General features: G+C 44.8%; 1 protein-coding gene across 1 annotated transcript in view; it reads right to left on the bottom strand.

The window, feature by feature from the left end:
- Positions 1-18685, bottom strand: part of TEX10 (testis expressed 10) — a 33849-nt gene extending 15164 nt beyond the window's left edge. Inside the window, exons 1-9 of the mRNA XM_015405536.1 lie at positions 18627-18685; positions 17664-17776; positions 17038-17230; positions 14924-15630; positions 10270-10516; positions 9047-9159; positions 6241-6479; positions 1843-1978; positions 1012-1187 (exon numbers count right to left, since the gene is read on the bottom strand). Coding sequence (XP_015261022.1) covers positions 1012-1187; positions 1843-1978; positions 6241-6479; positions 9047-9159; positions 10270-10516; positions 14924-15630; positions 17038-17217 — 1798 coding nt within the window. The 5' untranslated portion in view covers positions 17218-17230; positions 17664-17776; positions 18627-18685. The remainder of the gene's footprint in view (positions 1-1011; positions 1188-1842; positions 1979-6240; positions 6480-9046; positions 9160-10269; positions 10517-14923; positions 15631-17037; positions 17231-17663; positions 17777-18626) is intronic.
- Between the last annotated feature and the right edge of the window lie 2159 nt (positions 18686-20844).

Raw genomic sequence — 20844 nt, 5'->3', positions numbered from 1 at the left:
ATCTACTCTGGAAGGTGGGGTAGGGCTGAGTCATTATCTTGTAGGAGTTCCCCAGGCTATGAACATGCTAATGGAGGAGCTTTCCTGAGGAGGTTCTTTTGTATATGGATTGTTTGCTGAGGAGGTTTCCTGTTTCCAGGAAACAATCCATATACAAAAGAACCTCCTCAGGAAAGCTCCTCCATTAGCATGTTCATAGCCTGGGGAACTCCCAACAAGATAATGACTCAGCCCTACCCACCTTCCAGAGTAGATATAAATTACCTGCCTACCATTTTTCTTCTCACCTTGACACAGAGAGTAGAAGAGAAGAAGAAGAGATTGGATTTATACCCCACCCTTTACTTGGAGTCTCAGAGGGGCTTACAAACTCCTTTCCCTTCCCCTCCCCACAACAGACACCCTGTGAGGTGGGTGGGGCTGAGAGAACTCTGACACAAACTGCTCTTTCAGGAACAGCTGTGCCAGAGCTTGTGACTGACCCGAGGTCACATCAGCAGGTGCAAGTGGAGGAGTGGGGAATCAAACCCAGTTCTCCCAGATTAGAGTCCGCGCTCTTAACCACTACACCAAACTGGCTCTCTCCATCTTTCTGTGTTATACCTCTGATGATGCCAGTCACAGTTACTGGCAAAACATCAGGTCCTACAATGCCAAGACCACAGCCACACAGCCTGGAAAATCTACAGCAACTAACTTCAGAGTTGTTGCCCAACCACTAAGAGTTACACAAGTGTGAAAAATCAACAAAATCATATTTTGCCAAATGTAACACAAGTTACAGACTCATCCACGTCTCGCTCTAGTTCTGCAAGACAATTTGGCACAAGTCTCTTTCCTTCAAAATGAACCCACTGCACCAGCAGTGGCTCACTTCGAATCAGAATCATCCCAATCTACTGCTGAAGTATTTATTTCCAGACCCCTGCCTACTCAGACATCAAGGGTCTTTACCCCTCAAGATACGCACACACCAATACGTCTAATTTTAAATTTCCACAGATAAATTACCATAAATCCGAGGAGCAGCAGCTTGTAAACTCTGCAGCATTTCTTTGTTTGCTCGAGATGCTGCGGAATAAATAGTTCCAATTAGCTGGTCTGAAAGCTCCGGGTTTCGCAAGCCAAGGAGAACAAGCTGTTGAGGGAGACCAGCCAGCCAACGTGTTAATACTTTACTCCTGCTTCTGGAGAACACAGAGAAGCATAAAAGCATCAACGTAAAACATCTGGAAGTTTAGACCGCTTTCTTAAACCATTAATATATTTCCATAATCACACACAATCCATTAGAACACGCAAACAGATGAATACAATTTTCAATAAAAGCAGAGAAATCATGAAGTTCTACAACGAAAGTACCATGGGATATGCTGTTCCTCAGAACAAAAAAGGAAACTTTTGGTTCTAAAAAGTATTTAATTTTCCTTCTGGATCAAGATCTCAGCTACACCTGCTTTTTTAAAATTTAAATGCTGGGCAATAACCTGCCCTCAGAAATGGAATACCCTCACCTGTTTCCCCTCCCTATGAATGATAGCATTTCTTCCTCTCATGTTTTGGCTCAATTCAAACCAAAATAACAATACATTCTTCAACAATATTACTCAGGCATCTCCTATTTCAGCAAACCTTACTTATATTTACAGAAAAAAGGCTATATATGCCAAGAGCCCACCTGTGAAATTCATGCCCTGCTGCCAGTATCCCTACCAGCTGCCCAGCTGTTAAGTGTCCTGGCTAGCATCTACCATGCCTGAGTGAGGCACCCTGGGATTTTCTCAGTAGAAATTTTATATCTTAGGGAATTTAACAGAAAATTAGAACAAATAAATATTTTACCTGTTTGTCTGAGTGTTCAATTCTTCTTTTTGATAAACTCTGCTGAAAAATTTCAGAAGCAAGGTACGCACAGAGAAAGGAAGGTTTCTTTGCTGGTAGAGTGTGTAAACAGCTTTCATTAGTGTTTCAGAAGTCACTGAGGGAAGAAATCAAAATTCTAAATTGTCTTTGATCTAGGGAACAGGTGCAGGGACATTTTTTGGCACCTCATCCTACCATGGGTTAGATCCAAAGACCTCCTTGTGGAATGAACATGTCACCTCACCTTTGTACCGCAGCCCTCTGTATCACCTGAAAAGCCGTGCCTGAGGATCTGGGAACACTCAGGAAGAATCCAAGAGGCAGTGCAGAAGGCTGAGTAGGAAGGGGGAGCAGCGGAAACTCTTCTCGCACAAGAGGAAGTGCCTTCCCACATGTGCAGTGCAGGAAAGACTCAAGTGGATTCCAGATTCCCACCCAGAGCACAAAGATAATGCATTCTGTGTGTGTTTCAGATTGAAATGTTCCATTAACTTCAACAAGGACAACCAATTTAAAACCACCTCTGAGAAACTCACATTCAGAAAAGCAAAAAGCAAACATGTTATCTCTTGAAGTGGTACAGAACTGCCCTGAACTGATGTGCGCATTATGATATTATAACTTCGCTCTGCCACGTCCTGGCACCACAACTCATGCCTATGTACAATGCTATAAGCGTCTGGGAGATATGAGCTTGGAACCTAGACCTTCTGTCCACTTGTGCTCCCCTTGTCCTTTGTGGAGGCAGCCCTGCAGTGAAGGCCACACCTCCTCTGATGTCACTGAAAAGTGCCCAGAGAGAGAGGAATGTGACAATGGTACTTACTACTACAATAGCTCGTAAGAGCCTAAGAGCTATAAAATGAATCTCCATTCTTTTCACCAAGAGAAAAGCTGGCTGAATCCAACCTACTTTCTTTCAGTAAAGTGGATGAGTTTATTACAGGAAAGGCCTCATCCTCTTATTTGTATCAAGAACAGCAAAACAATCTACTAGCCTTAAGCAGTTCAAGAAGACCTGTGTGATCAAAACGTGAATGGCAAACTGAAGTGTTATTTTTGAGGTAATGTTTTGTGAAACTCACCAGTTCTGTTACAAGCACACACAAGCACTATGCCACATGTCTCAGTTTACTTCTTCCCATGCTATATTATGATTGATTTAATAAATACATGGGTTTGTATTATAAAATTTCAGGCCTCTTATCCTGATTTTATACACATGTATTTGATTGATTGGAGACCCAGTGCAGTATAGTGAATAAAGCACTGAACAAGATCTGGGAGACCCAAGTGCAAACCCCCACGCTGCCATGGAAGCTTGCTGGATGACCTTGGGCCAATCACAGTCTTAACCTAACCAGACTGTTGTAAAATGCATAAGGGAAAAAACAACATAAGCTGTTTTGGGTCTCCACTGGGGAGAAAGGTTGGGTATAAATGAAATACAGTGGGACTGCTGGTTAGGAATAGCTTCCCCCTTTTGTCTATCTCCATTGTAAACATACTGATTAAATGCAGCCAAATTTTCTGCTGGTAAAAAAGAAGGGAAAGGTCCCTTTGACTACCAAAAAAGGCTGTACTGGGAATCATGAAATCTGCAAATCATGTGGGATGGTGGGAGGGAACCGTAGTAGGAAGAAGGAATGGGTGAGATTCAGTGGAACCCATCAGGTACCATATAGAGCAAAGGACTACTTCTCAGATCTGTCCCTACTCTAGTAATAAATCCAAGTGCAAAACTCTGTTTCACTATATCTGAAGAAGCTCATACCTTGAATAAAACTTCGTTGGTCTTAAAGGTGCCACTGGACTCAAACTTTGTTCCAAGGGCAAAAGTCATTACTTTAGCTACAGATTAATGCATGTACATCTGCTCAGCATTTTCTCTTCAAATACAATAAACAACAGCAAAGAGGAGACCAGGGTCCTGTGCACAAACATTTAACAAAGGAAAACAGAACCCATCCAGCATGCAGATCTGAGGCAACCACCATGTTGTGACAGAAACCCTAAAACCTGACTAGGGCAATAGTGCCACCAGCAGTGTCTAGGGTTTTGGACCCCTGAAGGTTCCATCAGAATGATCCATTCAATTCCATTCCACATTGACTATCCTAGTGGAGTTAATCCTTTATGAACAAAAGGCAACCCGGTTTGGACCAGACCACCTATTTGCCATGGAAGTTCAGAGCCATTACCCATTGCTTGATGGAGGTGGAACGTCCATGATTGATAATAGTAGCTTCTGACATCAGAGAGGGGGGCTTTGCATGGCATCTACTAAAGCAGCTCCTCAGAAAGGAGGCTGACTTCGGTCCAATTCCATTGACCAAAAACTACCCAGACCTTTGCGCATTCCCTTTGTTGTCAGTTTTCAGCAGAGACCAGGTTCACCAGAGGTTGGGTAAGGGTTTAGGATTGCAAGAAACTCTGCACATGCTCTGAGTAACCTGTAACAGCCTTGGTAACGTGTTTAACTAAGTTAGTTCAACTGTACCGCTATTTATTTAAACATCGGTGCTGCATACCTTTTCCCTGTACCTTGGTTTTGCCCTTTTCCCACCTTTTTTCTTACATCCAACCACCCTTTTCCTTTTTAAAAAAATCCCTTTTACAATAAAACTTTTTGGGGGGCTTGATTTAGTACAATTTACTTCTCTAGGACATTTCTCTGAATCTCTTCCCTTTGTACTAGACTGCATGGGCACTTACATAGGTGGTTAGAAGGTATTTTCTAGGTTTCTACCCTTTCACTTCGTTATTGCTCTAATACCACCCTGGAAGAGTAACTTCTCAGCGGGTCAGTCTAGATGTTCTCTGGAGATCCTGAGTGGTGGGAGCCAGTCACCAGAGTGGCTTCCAAGGAACCCTTGCTCAAAGGGACTTTTCCAGCAAAAACGAAGAGAAGAAAGAGATTGGAGTTATACCCTGCCCTTCACTACCTGAAGGAGTATACTACAAAAGTATCAGAAATGCCAAGCACTGCACATTAGCCAAGGTATTTTATTCATGTCATTTTTGTGAGATCCACAGCTGAAACTGGGAGTAATGTATTTATGCTAAAATCATATGTCACTTCCTACATATAGTAGTACGAGCCCAATCCCAAGTCCATAGCCTGTAGGCTCTGTGCACTGCAGGAGAGAGAAGAAAAAGAGACTGGATTTATACCCCACCCTTCACTACCCAAGGGTGTCTCAGAGCGGCTTACAAACTCCTTTTCCCTTCCCCTCCCCACAACAGACACCCTGTGAGGTAGGTGGGGCTGAGAGCTCTTTCGAGAACTGCTCCTGAGAGAACAGCTCTGAGAGAACTTGTGACTGACCCAAGGTCACACTAGAAGCTGCATGTGGAGCAGTGGGGAATCAAACCTAGTTCTCCCAGATTAGAGTCCACACTCCTAATCACTACCCCAAAACACTGTCCCCGCTTCCTACTGTGACACACGTTTTGCACCGAAAAGTGCAACAGTACAAAGAAGAAGAGGAGATTGGATTTATACCCCGCCCTTCACTACCCAAAGGTGTCTCAGAGCGGCTTACAAACTCCTTTTCCCTTCCCCTCCCCACAACAGACACCCTGTGAGGTAGGCGGGGCTGAGAGCTCTTTCGAGAACTGCTCCTGAGAGAACAGCTCTGAGAGAACTTGTGACTGACCCAAGGTCACACTAGAAGCTGCATGTGGAGTAGTGGGGAATCAAACCTAGTTCTCCCAGATTAGAGTCCCCTCACTTAACCACTACACCAAACTGGCAAGAGAAGCAGGAGAAACAGCCCCAAGAAGAGGCAGTAGCAACAACACACTGTTTTAATCACTGCATCACTGTTCACTCCAACAGGGGGAAATTTATTTGAAGATCTCACTTCTATGCATCCCCAAGTGGGGAGGTGACCACTACGAAAACTAACCCACCTGTACACACAGGAAGCTGGAGCAGGTTAATGCTGAGGGACCTCCAAACTACAAAAGATCAGAATCATCTGCAGGATCATAGGCCTCTCCCATGCTTCTGAAGTCAACAACGATTAGCTTTTTGCATGGGTTAAGTTAGCCCAAACCAGTGTAAGATCTGCTTCTAGTAATGTTCGCAGAACCCAGTTTGACAACAGTTGTGGTTTTATCAAAAGCACTGGTGGAGCACACTAGCCACAGTCAGCCCCCAAAAGGGAAGTGGAGAGGGGAAATTGCTTGTGCAGCATTTCCTATGGTTAAGAGACCAGGCAGCATTTCATCTGTTCCAAACTTGGGTCAATGCAGCAAGCGGCTCTAGACTCAACCTGGGATTGCTCTACACGGAAGACTAATGCAAGCAGCCTAAAAACTACAAAACACAACACACTAAAAAAAGAATGCAGCAGACTGAGTGACCCTTACCTTTGCTTATCTGTATCTGCCAAAGCCTCCATGTCACTCTCAGCAACCTGTTCAACTGCTTAGAGTTCAACTTGTAACCATCTTCAAGCGTCTCTATCACAAACTTTCTAATCATATCTAGCCAATGAGAATCCATATGTAGCGTTGCAGAACTTGCCAATGAGACCATAATATCACATAGGGTCAAATTTAACAAGAGATGATCAACATTATTTGAAGGTGTTGTGCAGTACTTGTTGCTAGATGGAAGACAGAGAGAAGAGTTTTATGAACATTGACAAAGCCTTAACACTTCAGCATTACTTAAGAGGGGAAACTGCTTTAACAGAACCTCTCATGAGATGCATAAAGCTATATTTAGATATCACAAGAGACATCTAATCCAAAGTACTGAAGACTCATCGAGACCCAATGCAATCACCCATACATCCCCAGTAACAGGGGGAAAGAGATCTATGAAGAACAAGAAGCAGCTGACAGTTTCAGGACTCTGTGTGGTCCACAGTTAGCACGTGTGTACACACACACACACACACACACACACACACACACAGTTAATGGTGCTAGGGCACAGAGTAGAACAGTGTCAGAATATCAGGTTTATATAATTATTTTTAAAAGGCTTCTAGTGCCTAAAAGTGTTACAAGCAACATATGGAATCCCACCCACCAGAGAGAAGGGCCAGGGGATACTCTAATGCAGGATCATGGGCTGGATCAGGCCTGCCCAGGGCTCTTATCTGGCCCACAAGCAACCTCCTTCCACAACCACTGAGCTCCCAGCTCTTTTTCTCCCCGACATCAGCTCCTCTGTTTCCTTTTATTCTTCCCAGTCTGTTCACACCCCTTTCCCCTCTTTCCTGTTGCTGGCTGCCTTCCCAGCTCCGCTTCGAACCCGACCCAAGGCACAGGCATGCTCTGGCTCATGGGGACTGGCCGGGCTGTCCCCTGCGTCCCCACCCTTGGTCCCCTCCCCCCCATCCAGGTCTTTGGTCCTCTTCGCCCTGCTTCTCTCAGGGAAGTTTCTTCAGACACTGGGAGCCGCCAATTTGAAGGTGCACCTGCTGCAGTAATGCCCGTCAGCCTCCACTTGGGGAGCCAACACATCTCCCAAGTGGCTGCCAGCACAGGGCTGCCACTGTGCGCTCACTTGCTCCCACCCCCTTCGGAGCTTTCCACTCCAGCCCATTTGGGCACGCTTTCTCACTTTGCTCTCTCCTCAACTGGCTTCAGGCTGAGGGGGGATTGAAGTAGCCAGCGAGTGAGAGACACAGGGCTGCTGTGCTGCCATGGCTGACGGCTGGGGGGGGAGGACCCCGCGCTTTGTCTCATCCCCGGTCCTTGGCTGTTGCAGCCACTTGGTCCGCACTGAGAGAGAAGGGGGAGCTCGTGTCATGCCAGGGGGGCCAAGGGAAAGGGCTGTCCAACTGCAAGACCAGTAAAAGGAAGTGCCGGTCGCTCTCCTCCCCCACCACTACTCTGGACAATGACATCCACGAAGGAGCAGGTGCAGCTGAACCAGGTGGCAGGGGAAGCCAAGCCCGACAGCAAGACCAGGCGGGAGTTGGCGGCAAGTACACCAGCCGCTTCGGGGGCTCTCTTTCTGGGCTTTGCCTCTTTGCTCATCCCTCTTCCCCACCAATTCCAACCCAGTTCGGACCAGTGGGAAGCGGTCTCCCGTCCAGCATCCCAAGTTGGACCAAATCTCTGGGGGGGAGAAGAGAAGGGAAAGTATCATCTTCCTGAGCAGCCTGAAGGATGCTGCCAAGTGCCCAGTCAGGAGTAGTGTGCAGAGGTGGTGCTGCCTCCTTCCCAAGAGGGGACCTCAAGGCTTGGCAGAGGCTTTTTGCTTGGAGCGGTCTGCCTTGCACTGGGAAGGGATAGCTCTGGGGGTGGGGGGGAAGACTCCAAGAGGGAGAGCTAGAAAGTGTGTGTATGTTTTGAACATTCCTTCGGAGAGAGGAATCCCATAATGATCGTTCCTCCCCACCCACCACCCACCCCTGTGGCCCATTTCCTCCTCCTCCTCCTCCTCATTTCCAAGCCCAGTCAGGCACACAGGTTTGAGGGGAGGGAGTCTAACAGAAGGGAGTCCACTCTCCAAAGTAGCCAGCTCCTCCAGGGTGATGCTCTGTATTCTTGGGGCTTGGAGGGCAACAGGGGAAGGGCTTCTGGAGTTCTGGCTCCACCAGTGGACCTCCTGAGGGCACCTAGGCTTTGGCCACTGTGTGACACAGAGTGTTGGACTGGATGGACCATAGGCCTGACCCAACATGGTTTCTCTTATGTTCTAACCCAGGGTGTTGCAGCAGTGAAAAAAGGCAGACTCTTAAGTGAGGGATGACCAGGAAAGGGACTGAGAATGATAAAGCTGATATTGTAATGCCCCTGTATAGATCTATGTGGCAGCCTCATTTGGAATATTCTGCAGACTCAGAGGAACTGATTGACCACTGTGTGAGACAGGATGCTGGACTAGATGAACCACTGGTCTGATCCAGCACGGCTCTGCTTATGCTCTTATGTTTAAAGCATGTTTATATTTTGAGTAAAAATTAATATCATTAATTGGGTTTGCCTGTGTCCACACCAACAAAGTGACATTTATGTCAGATATAGCCCTTGTAACAAAAGAGTTTGGCACCTCCGTTCCAATTACTTGCCGGAGGACTCAGTGTGTGGACAGAGAACTCCTTATTTGTTTGGAAAATCCCCAAGTCCTATCACCGGGGAATCCACCAGGGAACTCTATAACTCCCTCTTGTGCTGCTAACCATCACTGATAGGATATTGTTTCCTTGCATACCTTTTTAAGGAATCTTTCTTTCTGTGCTTGATCATTTCTTGGAATGAATAAGGAAAATGACACATGAAATGGTGCTTGAAATCAACCAGGTAGTTTGCTCGAAGCCATGCTTCCTGTTGTAAAAACACCACACATCAAAGAGACCATGGTAATCATTTTCTCCATACAATAATTGCCAGTTGCTTTAAAACAGGCAGAGCTTTACCGATTTGTAAACAGAAAGTTATTTAAAAGGCTTTCACATGCATAATGCAAGTCACATAAATGACCACCCATTAGCCATAAGACAAAAGCTTTTAGCATTGACTAATAGCTAGCAGAAGAGGGGCAATTGTAAAAAAATAAACCTTTCATTACTTGACTGTAAGATATAACTGTGTTCATTCTTTCACACAAGTGATCATACCAGGCCATGGGGAACAGTACCCAAACCTTTGCAGTCTTAGTTGGGATTAAGCCTAAACTGCAGAAGGCAGAAGGCTCTGCTCCACTGATCAGACAAAAGCAGGTTATATTTCATATTACTGGAATTTGTAACAGACCCCGTTAATCCATGGGCTTTATGCCACGTCAATCACACAAGTAAAGACAGCAGAGTGCTATTTCCTTATGTTTTGAGCTCTCAGCACCCATAGTTCTAGGTACCTCACTAGGCTAAGTCCCAGCCCCATTCCAGGAGCTTTTGAGCTCAGTTCCTGGCATCGCCACTCTCCCCAACATATCATCACTTTGGGGAATAAACCCCAAACCCACCAGCATTTCCAAACACCTAGTGGGAAGCCAGTTGTGAAAGTTGTTCTTAGGATCCCATTCTGTGCAAATATCCTAACCATATTTTACTATTCCAGCAAAATAACTGGGAAGCTATTTGAAAAATCATGTTAACTGAGAGAAAGGGACAAGAACCATCTCTATAAATGAAATACTTAAGAGATTACATTCTGATCTACAAGTGAAACTACCAATTAATATACTTTTTCAGCTTCTGAAGGGTGAAAAATTTGACCATCTAACAGCACAGTATCTGCCCACTTCTTCATTCTGTAGTTTCATATATAAAAGAAGGATGAAGGTATACACCTTTCCAATACATTATCTTCTGACTACTTGAAGCTCACCTTTTCTACAAATTACATTTGTAAGTCTACTAAAGCAGACAGAATGCACTGACCACCCATTCACGTTCTCTTATCTCCCCAGCCCCAGTAATTTTAATTTCTTACCATTTGCTGTGGCTCTTCGTTTTGCTTTGCTAGCTTCCACAATAAGTGTATAATGCTAAGTACTTGCTCCATAAGCTGCAGAGATCCAGGTTCCAGAAGATTTCCAAGGACGGGAGCTGCAACTTGTGTGGGAGATGCTTCAATCCAACAATCAAGCAGCAATGGAATTATTATTTCAATGAACCTTTTCAAATTTTCAGGGGATGACAGGCCTTTTTCAGTGCTACTTGTTACACTCACCAGAGACCTAAAACAGATGCCAAAATTTCCTTACAAAATTAATGCACAAAGTACAATATCAGGTTATTGTAGTTGAGCTACAATCTCTGTCATATATATACACACACAGAGACATGTGTGTGTGTGTATTTCCCCAATGTCCCAGACTCTCTCTCTAGATATAAAGAGAGCGTCTGGGACACAACACAAGATCAGGAAAACATACACAGAACCAGACTGCATGTTAGATGTTTCTGAGCTCTGGAATACTATTAAGTTGGAACAGTCAGTTTGAAGTATGTACAAATGCTATCTATGTCCCTAACGCTACTGTCTCATGCCCTGCTCTCTGGCAAAACAGAGTGAAAAACATACAGGCAGTAGCTAACAAGAGCCCAGCTTCCTCAGTAACACCACGGGCCCAAGACTCTTGGTTGGGCCAGAAGACAGAAGTTCAGCTCCTATTGTGCTATGCTTGCTCTTCAGCACGTACTAAGAGCCAGTCAGGCAGCTTTACACTGTTGAAATGTGACCTCTCTGCAGAAAATGCATGTTTGTATCCTGATTCTCTTCCTAAGAATCATGAGCTCCTCTCTGAGATATCCTTTTGCTTGACCTTGAGGTGCTTGATATGGAATAGATTATTTAATCTTGTGGCATACAGGAATACAACTCAAAATGGACTACTAACGCAACTTATTTGTCAGCCCCAGACTGCAACTTAGACACGTTATGATTTCTTTTTTTGTAAATTATTTTTTATTAAATTTTTCAATAACATCATAGAACAACATTTTTACTCAATACAAACAAATAAACATATAATTGGCTCATAACACGTTATGATTTCTATCTGGCTTATACTTCTAATAAGGCAGAGCAAGCCCCACTTCACCCCCTCCCCACTATTCCCCTTGCTACTGCTGGGGCTGTGGAGCAAACAAGTTGTCTCCCCAATGAACAGAACCAAGATCACAACATAGTCTGACAAGGAATCAAGGCTGATGCCTCCAGGGATCACCTATTACACAGATGCAAAAGGAAGGCAACAAACCAGGATTATGTATGAATTAGTTTCCAGCAGCTCCATCTATGCCTCTCTGCAGAAGCATGTAGTTCCAAATGCTCTGAAAAAGTAGTCATGAGACTCCTCCTGAATAAGGCATCCCTGGAACCTACTGACCCGAACAACTATAGCCCAGTAACCAACATTTCATTTTGGAGCAACGTGTCTGAGTAGGTGGTGGCTACACAGCTTCAAGCTGTCTTGAAGGTGGATTATCCAGACGCATTTCAATCTGGATTCAGGCCTGGTTTAGAGATGGAAACAGCCTTAGTTGCCCCGATGGATGATCTCTGCCTTGAGAATGACACAAGGGGGCATCCCTATTGATTCTCCTGTACCCCTCTGTGCCATTTGATATCACAGACCATGGTAAACTTCCAGAGAGCCTGGTTGAGCTGGGATTGAGCGGTATCATGCTTCAGCGATTCCACTGTTACTCGACTGGCTGATTCCAGAGGGTGATGCTGCTAAATGACATGGGATCCCCCCCCCTTTCACAGCAACATGAAATCACTTAAAAATATCATCAGAAGATACAGAGCAAAGTGCCACCAATATGTGGGTGACACTCAGCTCTACTTGTAGAAGTCCTGAACTGAAGACTGTATCTTCACCAGCTGGAGATGGTAATGGGATGAATCAGGGCTAATTAACTGAAGCTTAATCCAGTCAGGACTGAGGCACTGCTGGTCAATGACACAGCTGCTTGAGGACTGAGGAGTCAGCCTTTCCTGGAGGGGGCTGCACCCCCTTGAAGAAGCAGGTTAATAGTTTGGAAATGTTGCTGGATCCCAATCTATGGTGTAGTGGTTAAGTAGCCAGTTTGGTGTAGTGGTTGAGAGCACTAATCTGAGGAACTGGGTTTGATTGCCCACTCCATATGCAGCCAGCTGGGTGACCTTGGGTCAGTCACGTTTCCCTCAGAGCTGTTCTCTCAAAAGCAGTTCTGTTAGAGCTCTCTCGGCCCCACCTCACAGGGTGTCTGTTGTGGGGAGAGGAAGGGAAGGAGATTGTAAACCACTCTGAGACTCCGAGTGAAGGGTGGGGTATAAATCCAAGTCTTCTTCTATGGTTGGAGGCCTTGTATCAACTTCAGCTGGTACGTCGGCTACAGCTGTTCCTCAAAAAGTATGATCTGGCCATGGCGATCCATGCTTTACTTACAGCCAAGTTAGATTACTTACTGTAATAAATTTTACAAGCGGCTGCCTTTAGAAATGGTCCAGAAAATTCAGCTGGTCCAAAATGCAGCAGCCAGCCTATTGTCAGGGGCAGGATACAGGGCTTGTATCACTCCAGTGCTGAAAGATCTACACTGCCTGCCCATGTGCTTCCAAGCACAATTCAAAGTGCTCGTTCTAATCTTTAAAGCCGTAAATGTTTTAGGACAAGGATATTTGAAGGGTCCCTTCTGCCCATATTGTCCAGCATGCCAATTAAGTTGCGCTTCAAAAGTCCTGTTCTCTGTTCCTCTGCCTTCAGAAGTACACTGGGTAGCCACCAGAGATAGGGCTTTCTCAGCATTGGCACCTCGCCACTAACAACCAGTGTTCAGGTTGCAGAAACTTCCTGGATCCTTAATCAACTTTTCAACGAGGCCTATACTGCCTCTATAAAAGGTTGCTGACTGCTGCCCAACATTGTGTTCAGGGATGGATGGGTGGGTGTGCGCACATACACGCATCATGCTTTCCAGAATACTATAAATCATTAGGGGCTTGAGAAAGCTACTTCCTCCCCCCCCCCACTGCCCCCACCATTTTTTGTTTCTGCTTAACAGACACTCAACTGACCTCAATATTCAGAGCATCCTCGAATGCAATCAGTATGGTCAGTCTTAATCAGGTGGCCGGGGAGGGGGGAGTCTGTGCATTTTTTAACTTGCAGAAGTAACACTTTTCTGCATCCCGGGAGAGTTTCCTAAGCAGGCATGAACTCCTGCTTTGCCTGTTGCTAGCCCTGGTTTGCTGTCCTATTGAGAAACACCTATGCATCAAGTTTGCCATCAAGAGTAATTTGTACCTTCTTAGCTCTTTAATATCTGGTACTATATTCAGTCCCAAACTAGATTACCTAAATCAACAAAAAGAACACTGAATGATACTGAGACACAGAACACTATTAGGCAAGGGTTGAACACATCTGGCTTCCACAGGACGTCCCAATATCAGCAGCAGAGGAGGAATGAAAATTAAACCTTTATTGCAGGCACACAAGCAATGCAGTTGGTCAAGAACCACTTTGAATTAGTCATAACAGACTATACTACATGACATGATTGAGGTTTATAAGATTATGCATGGGAAAGAGCAGGTAGAGAAAGAGGTACTTTTCTCCCTTTCTCACAATACAAGAACTCGTGGGCACTCCATGAAATTGCTGAGCAGTCAGGTTAGAACGGATAAAAGGAAGCACTTCTTCACCCGAAGAGTGATTAACACTTAGAATTCACTGCCACAGGAAGTGGTGGCGGCTACAAGCATGGACGGCTTCAAAAGGGAATTAGATAAGCATATGGAGCAGAGGTCCATCAGTGGCTATTAACCACAAGGTATAGATAGGGACTCTGGGGCAAGTGATGCTCTGTCATCTTGGTGCTTGGGGGGGTCAACAGTGGGAGGGCTTCTAATGTCCTGGCCCCACTGGTGGACCTCCTGATGGCACTGGTATTTCTGGCCACTGTGTGACAGAGTGTTGGACTGGATGGGCCTTTGGCCTGATCCAACACTGGCATCTCTTATGTTCTTATATGTATCAGAAATGCCAAGCATTGCACATTAGCCAAGGTATTTTATTCATGTCATTTTTGTGAGATCCACAGCTGAAACTGGGAGTAATGTATTTATGCTAAAATCATATGTCACTTCCTACATATAGTAGTACGAGCCCAATCCCGAGTCCATAGCCTGTAGGCTCTGTGCACTGCAGGAGAAGAAGAGGAGATTGGATTTATACCCCGCCCTTCACTACCCAACGGTGTCTCAGAGCGGCTTACAAACTCCTTTTCCCTTCCCCTCCCCACAAAAGACACCCTGTGAGGGAGGTCGGGCTGAGAGAGCTCTTGACAGAAACTGCTCTTTTTCAAGAACAGCTCTTATCAGAACTACGGCTTGCCCAAGGTCATCCAACCAGGTGCAAGTAGAGGAGTGGGGAATCAAACCCGGTTCTCCCAGATTAGAGTCCACGCACTTAACCACTACACCAAACTCAGAGGGTCAATATCTAAACTGGCACATTGCAAGAGCATTGTTTCCTGGAACATTAGGTATTAGAATATGCTGATAAATGGACTGGAACCAGCAACTTCAAACAAGTAGTCCAACGTCAGCAACAAAAGACAGACCTTCAAACAGGTTGCTAGTTTCTTACCTCAGCCGAAATGATGAGTTGGTTCTGGGTTGCAAGCCCCCACTTTCATACAACTGGATGTGCTCCTGGCCCTTGGCAAGGTTTTGCCAACTAACAATTAAGGCGTTTTTTGGCACTTGGGGGCTGCTATTTTCTCCTTGTAGCCCATCATCGTCCAATTCACTGGATCCTCCTACCAACACATGGAGGAACTTTCGAAGTCTGAGCAGTACATTCAGTCTCCACTGTTGGGAAGTTATCCTACGATTAGGACTCACAGACAGCATCCATGATACATTATCTCTGTTTTTCAGCCGCTTTGACAGTTGCTGATGAGATATAAGCTCTACAAAGTTATTCAGCAGCACACTACTGCGATCCATCAAAAGAGTAGGGTATTCCTCCAACAGAACGTCCAACACTTTCAAAGAATCCTCCTGAATTCCTTCGCTGATGTGAGTCATAGCACTGGAGAGGTGGGCACTCACCAAAGGGAAAAATGGAGAGATATGCTCAGCTCGTATTTTTGGAGCCAGAAACTGAAGAAGGCGGATTGCTGCTGCTCTTACAGTAGAGTCCCTATCTGTAAACACAGCTGCCAGCTCACTCAGTATATTTGAAAGGTGGGCATCGATAATATATGGATACTGGGACAGCAGATCTTTGAGCCCCAAAAGCGCACTTTGTTTAACTCCAGCACTATAGTGGTTCATTTGTGAGAGGAGATCCTAGAAGAAACAGGCTGCATGTGTTAGTAACAGCTTCAAAAGTAACTCGCATCACAAATTTTCTAAAACCAAACTTTTCATAAATAAATCATTCAAATGGTTTACTCTCATTCACAACAGTAACTAGTAATTTGTGAACAATGAATATCTTCCCTTTGAACTACTGGTTACAGACATGTTTATGATTAACAGAAGAGTACTAGGACAGCAAAAATCTAAGCCTCACAATGTTGCTGAACTGTAATCAGATGCAGATTTAGAAAAGTCTGACACTGATTTCAAGAAGAAGAGGAGGAGTTTGGATTTATACCCCGCCCTTCACTACCCAAAGGTGTCTCAGAGCGGCTTACAAACTCCTTTCCCTTCCCCTCCCCACAACAGACACCCCGTGAGGTAGATTTCAAAGAGCTTAGGTAAAAAGTTTTCTTTGACTTGTTTTTGCAAGGTAGTGTAAATGATGTATTGCCTCTTGCCTGGAGTAACTTGAAACCAGCTCCAATGGAAGCTGCTCTGCATCTAACATACAATGGACCTCATGTCCTGAAGCATTCTCCCATCCTCAAACACTTTCTAAAACTTTTTTGTAACATCCAACCTGTAGAAGAATTCTGTTGAACTTAAAGCCATTAATGAATACAACTTAATATGCCTGCAGGAGATGGCATGCGTGTAAGAACTAGTGTAGTGGTCAGAGTGCTAGACTAGGATCTGGGATATACAGGCTTGAACCCCCACTCTGCCATAGAAGCCAGCTGGGACTTTGGCCCAGTTACACTCTCAGCCTAACCAACCTCACAGAGTTTTCAGGAACAGAAAGAGAGGTGAACAACGTAAGTCGCTTTACATCCCAAGTGGGAAAGGAAGGCACAGTATAAATGAAGCAATATAAATAAGTAAATGATAGCCAGATGAAAACGATAACCAAGTATAAGAAACCCAACAGATCCCACTATTGAACACAACAAAACTATAAGTTGGCCTACATCACAATGATCAGCAGTCCATTGTGAACGTCCCACCCCTGAGAGTACTGTCTATCCAGTAAGTGAGGGCTCTTATGTAGTATATTTCAGCAAACAACCTTTATCAAGACCAGAGAAACTCACTACACAACTGCCACAAAACACAGCAAGGTCTAATAGATGACATAAGGGTGGAGGTGTGAAATATGTGAGACGCTGATTATCATAACAGACTTTGAAAAACAGTAATACCAGGGGAGGACAGCATCTAGTTATTTCATGAAATAACGGAAGAACCTGAGCAAGTAGTCACTATATGGTTTTGCTGCCATAAAAGTATATCTTCATGGAAGCTTCTGTTCTGTTCAATGGGATTCAAAAGATGCTACTGAACTCTAACTCAGGAAACATTATGGCTGGTATTGATGTTTGTGTTCAACTATACCTTTATGTTAAGCTTTCTGTTGTTCGTTGGAAGTACTGGGTCCTCTCTTAGCTGTTCAGGAATATGTACAGACGTTGTTTTGAAGTTTGTGTCAGTGGCATTTTCCAATCTAGGCTTCTTTTTCCCCACTTTCAGCTTCACTTTGTGAAAATCCTCCTGATGTTTCCTTTTCTTCGTCATTTTGAAACTAATTCTGCAAAGAAAAGATGAGACACTTTAAAGATGCTTAAACAAAAAAGTGAACTACATCCAACTAGACTCAGCAAGCAAAATAGTCACTTAATTATTCATTTTTAAACCCCAGAACAAAATATTAAATACACTGTTATCAAAAAGAGGTATAATAAGCATTTATGTTACAGTTGAGAGCATCCAAAGAACTTTACATGCATCAGTTATCCTTCCCACAGTAGTGGTAAACCTGTGCCTGGAGTGTACTGCTGCAGGTGAGATGTTCACCTGACTGGGACAGGATATCTCTCTCTCTCTCTCTCTCTATATATATATGTATGTATGTATGTATGTGTCATTTCCTGCGGACACACACACACGCACACAAAGGCGTTTATGGTATCCTGCACACACGCGCACACAAAGGAATTTTCATTTATCTTATTTTTACTTACATTACTTATAGTCCACCTTTCTCACTGACTCAAGGTAGATCACACGATGCAAGCCAATGCAATCAGTATTATCAGACACATAATAGACACAATGCAACAAGACTAGCAGAAATCTGAAATGAAGCATAGGGATTAAATATGAGGTGAAAAATTAAGAAAATAATATTACATAAGTAGAAATCTAATGCAATGAGAAAGAAAACTGATAGAGCTACAGAAAATATACACTATATGTGATAGCACAGTTCACAATCCCATTCCCTCTATTAAAGCACCTTCCTGAACCTTTTTTTTGCCATCTTTGAGCTGACTTAAAAACCATAGGGTTTTTAAGGCAAGTGATGCTCAGATATGGCTTGCTGTTGCCTTCCTCTTCATAACAACCCTGACAATCCTTGGTGGTCTCCCACCTAAATGCTAGCCAGCGCCAACCCCATTTAGCTTCCAAGATCTGATGAGACTGGGCTAGCCTGGGCCATTCTGGTCAGGGTAATGCAACCCTACTATTTCTATAAAAATGTTATCCCGAATAATCCTATTTTACACAGTTTGCAGAATACTAGAAGTGTGGGTGGCTTCCTGGCTGACTTCCTCAGGCAGGCCATTCCACAAGGTCAGGGCTGCTACAAAGAATTCATGTGTACAGCAGTTGCTGATCTGCAAGATGGTGTCAGCTAATGCCGCCATGGCTTGGAATGTGTGGGTTGCTGTCCATGTCTCTCACTCCCCCTCCCTTCCTCCCTTAGTCTTAGGCAGTTATCTTTCTAGTGTCCTTGAAGCTGTGAGCTGCTTGCTCTTAGTTTCCCGCTGGGAATGTAACCATTGCTTTTTGCCCCCGCTCCTAGGTGCTTGCTTATTGGCCTCTGCATATCTGGGGGTCTTGTATGAAAGGGGTATATCTGGGGTTCCTTTGACTATCCCTCCATTCCTGACACAGGTGTTTATGGTGTCCTAAGTACTTACTCTCAATAAACGGAAACTTCGAAGGAACGTTGTTGAGTCTTTTGACTGGGAACCCTGACAGATGGCACCGGTAAAGAGGCCCTGATCAAAAGAGCAAAGTTGTTGTGTCAAGGCATAGGAGGAGATGAGGTCCTGCAAATATGAAGGGTTCAAGGCCATGAAGAACTCCGAATGTGATAGCCAGTATCTTGGATTGAACCTGGTAACTGATGATCAGACCGTGGAGTGACTCATAATGGGAGCAATCTGCATGCTCCATCTAGTTCCTGATAATAACCAAGCTGTGGAATTCTGCACCAAATACAGACTCCAAGAGACCTCTACAGACTGCATTACAGCAGTCTAGTCTCAATGTTACCATGGCATGGCCAAATCAAATAATGCTCGATCTAGTACAACCCCCAGGCTCGTAACCAAGTCAACAATAGTCAGCTGAATCCCTCAAAAGTGAGAAGCACAATGTCCTTCAAGACCTCAGGTTTCCCAACCAGTGTTACCTCTGTTGAGTCACTGTTCAGTTTCAATTTGTTCACGCTCAGCCAAGAAGCCATAGAAGTCAGGCAATGGCCCAAGGCTTGTAACTGCATCACCAAGAGATTTGGAGACACAGAATACACCTAATAGTTTGGTCAGTAACTGATACTATAATCTAAACACACTGCTGTTTTAACATATTGGGCAGATGGAAGTAGTAACTCCTGTGCTTTTCCCCCTCTCACATGACCCAATGATACTCTCGTCCCAGTAGCCTGAACTACTGCCAAATGTTATACTTCTGAATCAGCTATGCTGGTTCCCTGGTAAGAGGGAACTCTAAATCAGGGTTAACCATAGTGACAGTCAATGTAGATTTAACCCATAAACCTAGTTAAAGAGGTCTCTTTTTCTCCAAGTGTGTGCTTGGTTTCTGATCCACGAGTGTTATGTTAGCGCGAAAGAAACTGTTCTTACAGAAACACATTTGTGTCTCATTTCAGAAGGTAGCCATACTGGTCTGCAGTAGAACAGTCAGATATGAGTCCAGTAGCACCTTGGAGGCCAGCAAGTCAAATCTCCCTTCGGTCAGACAGGAGATGCAATGGAGATCCAAGTCATTATACTCCAGTCAGGAGGTGGGGGAGGGTGTTGTAAAGAATGCTTGTGAAGAATGCAAAGACAAACGTGCACACGGTAGGGTTACCAGATGCCCTCTTTTTAGAGGTCAGGTTCTGTTTTTTTGGTGTCGTGTCCTCTTTGGGGCTCTTTTTTAAAAAAACCTGATGAATATGTCCCCTTTTGGGGTTGGGAGAATAAGAATACTCCTAGTTAGTAGCAATGATTACAGCTAAAATAGCAGAGAGTATTTATGAGATTTGTTATAGTGGCCACCAATGTTCCCTCTAAGCTACGGAGTCCTGGGAGCAAAAATCCTACTTTGTGAGCTACTGGCATTAAAGTTGTGAGCGAGCAATTTGGCTCCTGCATAAATTAGTTGCTCTGGAGCCCTCCTTGCTGAGCTAAGACAAAGATATGTGAGCTGGAGGCTAAAAGACTGTGAGCTAGCTCACACTAACTCAGCTTAGAGGAAACACTGGTGGCCACTTGTTCATAGTAGTCAGTCAGGAAACAGGTCTCTTTTTTTCTTTGCTTTTCAAAATATGGTAGCCCTGAGGAGCAGAAAGTTAGTACCTAGTGAGATGAGACGCCTCTAATCTCTGCACCTTTTTATGTCTATTTCCACTGATGCCCAAATATCTACATGAAAGCTTAATTAAAAAAACACAGCAAAATGTCCAGTCAGGCAGGCTGCCGGGAAATGGGGGGGGGGGACCCAAAAGCCTGAAAAGTTGTGAGCGAGCGATTTGGCTGCTGCATCGATTAGTTTGTTCTGGAGCCCCATCCTTCCTGAGCCGAGACAAAAACGTGCGAGCCGGAGGCTAAAAAACTGTGAGCTAGCTCACACTGACTCAGCTTAGAGGGAACACTGGTCCCCAGGTGGACTGATGATACTTGTCGCCAGGTGCGAGAGCGGGAGACGGCGCTCCAGCCATTACCTGGGGGCGGGCAAGGCCACCCTACCACAGGCTCCTGCATCCCCGAGTGACGCAGCGCGCACCAGAGGGGGGTTGTGCGGAGGGTCAAGCCGGGCTCTCGAAGCCGCCTGGGCAGGCTGGTCGTGGGGACGAAGCCGCCCCCGAACTCGCCGTGACGCCTCCGATTAGAACCCGGGCGGTGGGGG

The sequence above is a fragment of the Gekko japonicus genome, unplaced genomic scaffold (genome assembly GCF_001447785.1).
Source record: "Gekko japonicus isolate JY-2015 unplaced genomic scaffold, Gekko_japonicus_V1.1 scaffold1085, whole genome shotgun sequence".
Taxonomy (NCBI): Eukaryota; Metazoa; Chordata; class Lepidosauria; order Squamata; family Gekkonidae; genus Gekko; species Gekko japonicus.
The sequence above is the reverse complement of the archived record's forward strand: the minus strand, read 5'-3'. Positions and strand labels throughout refer to the sequence as shown.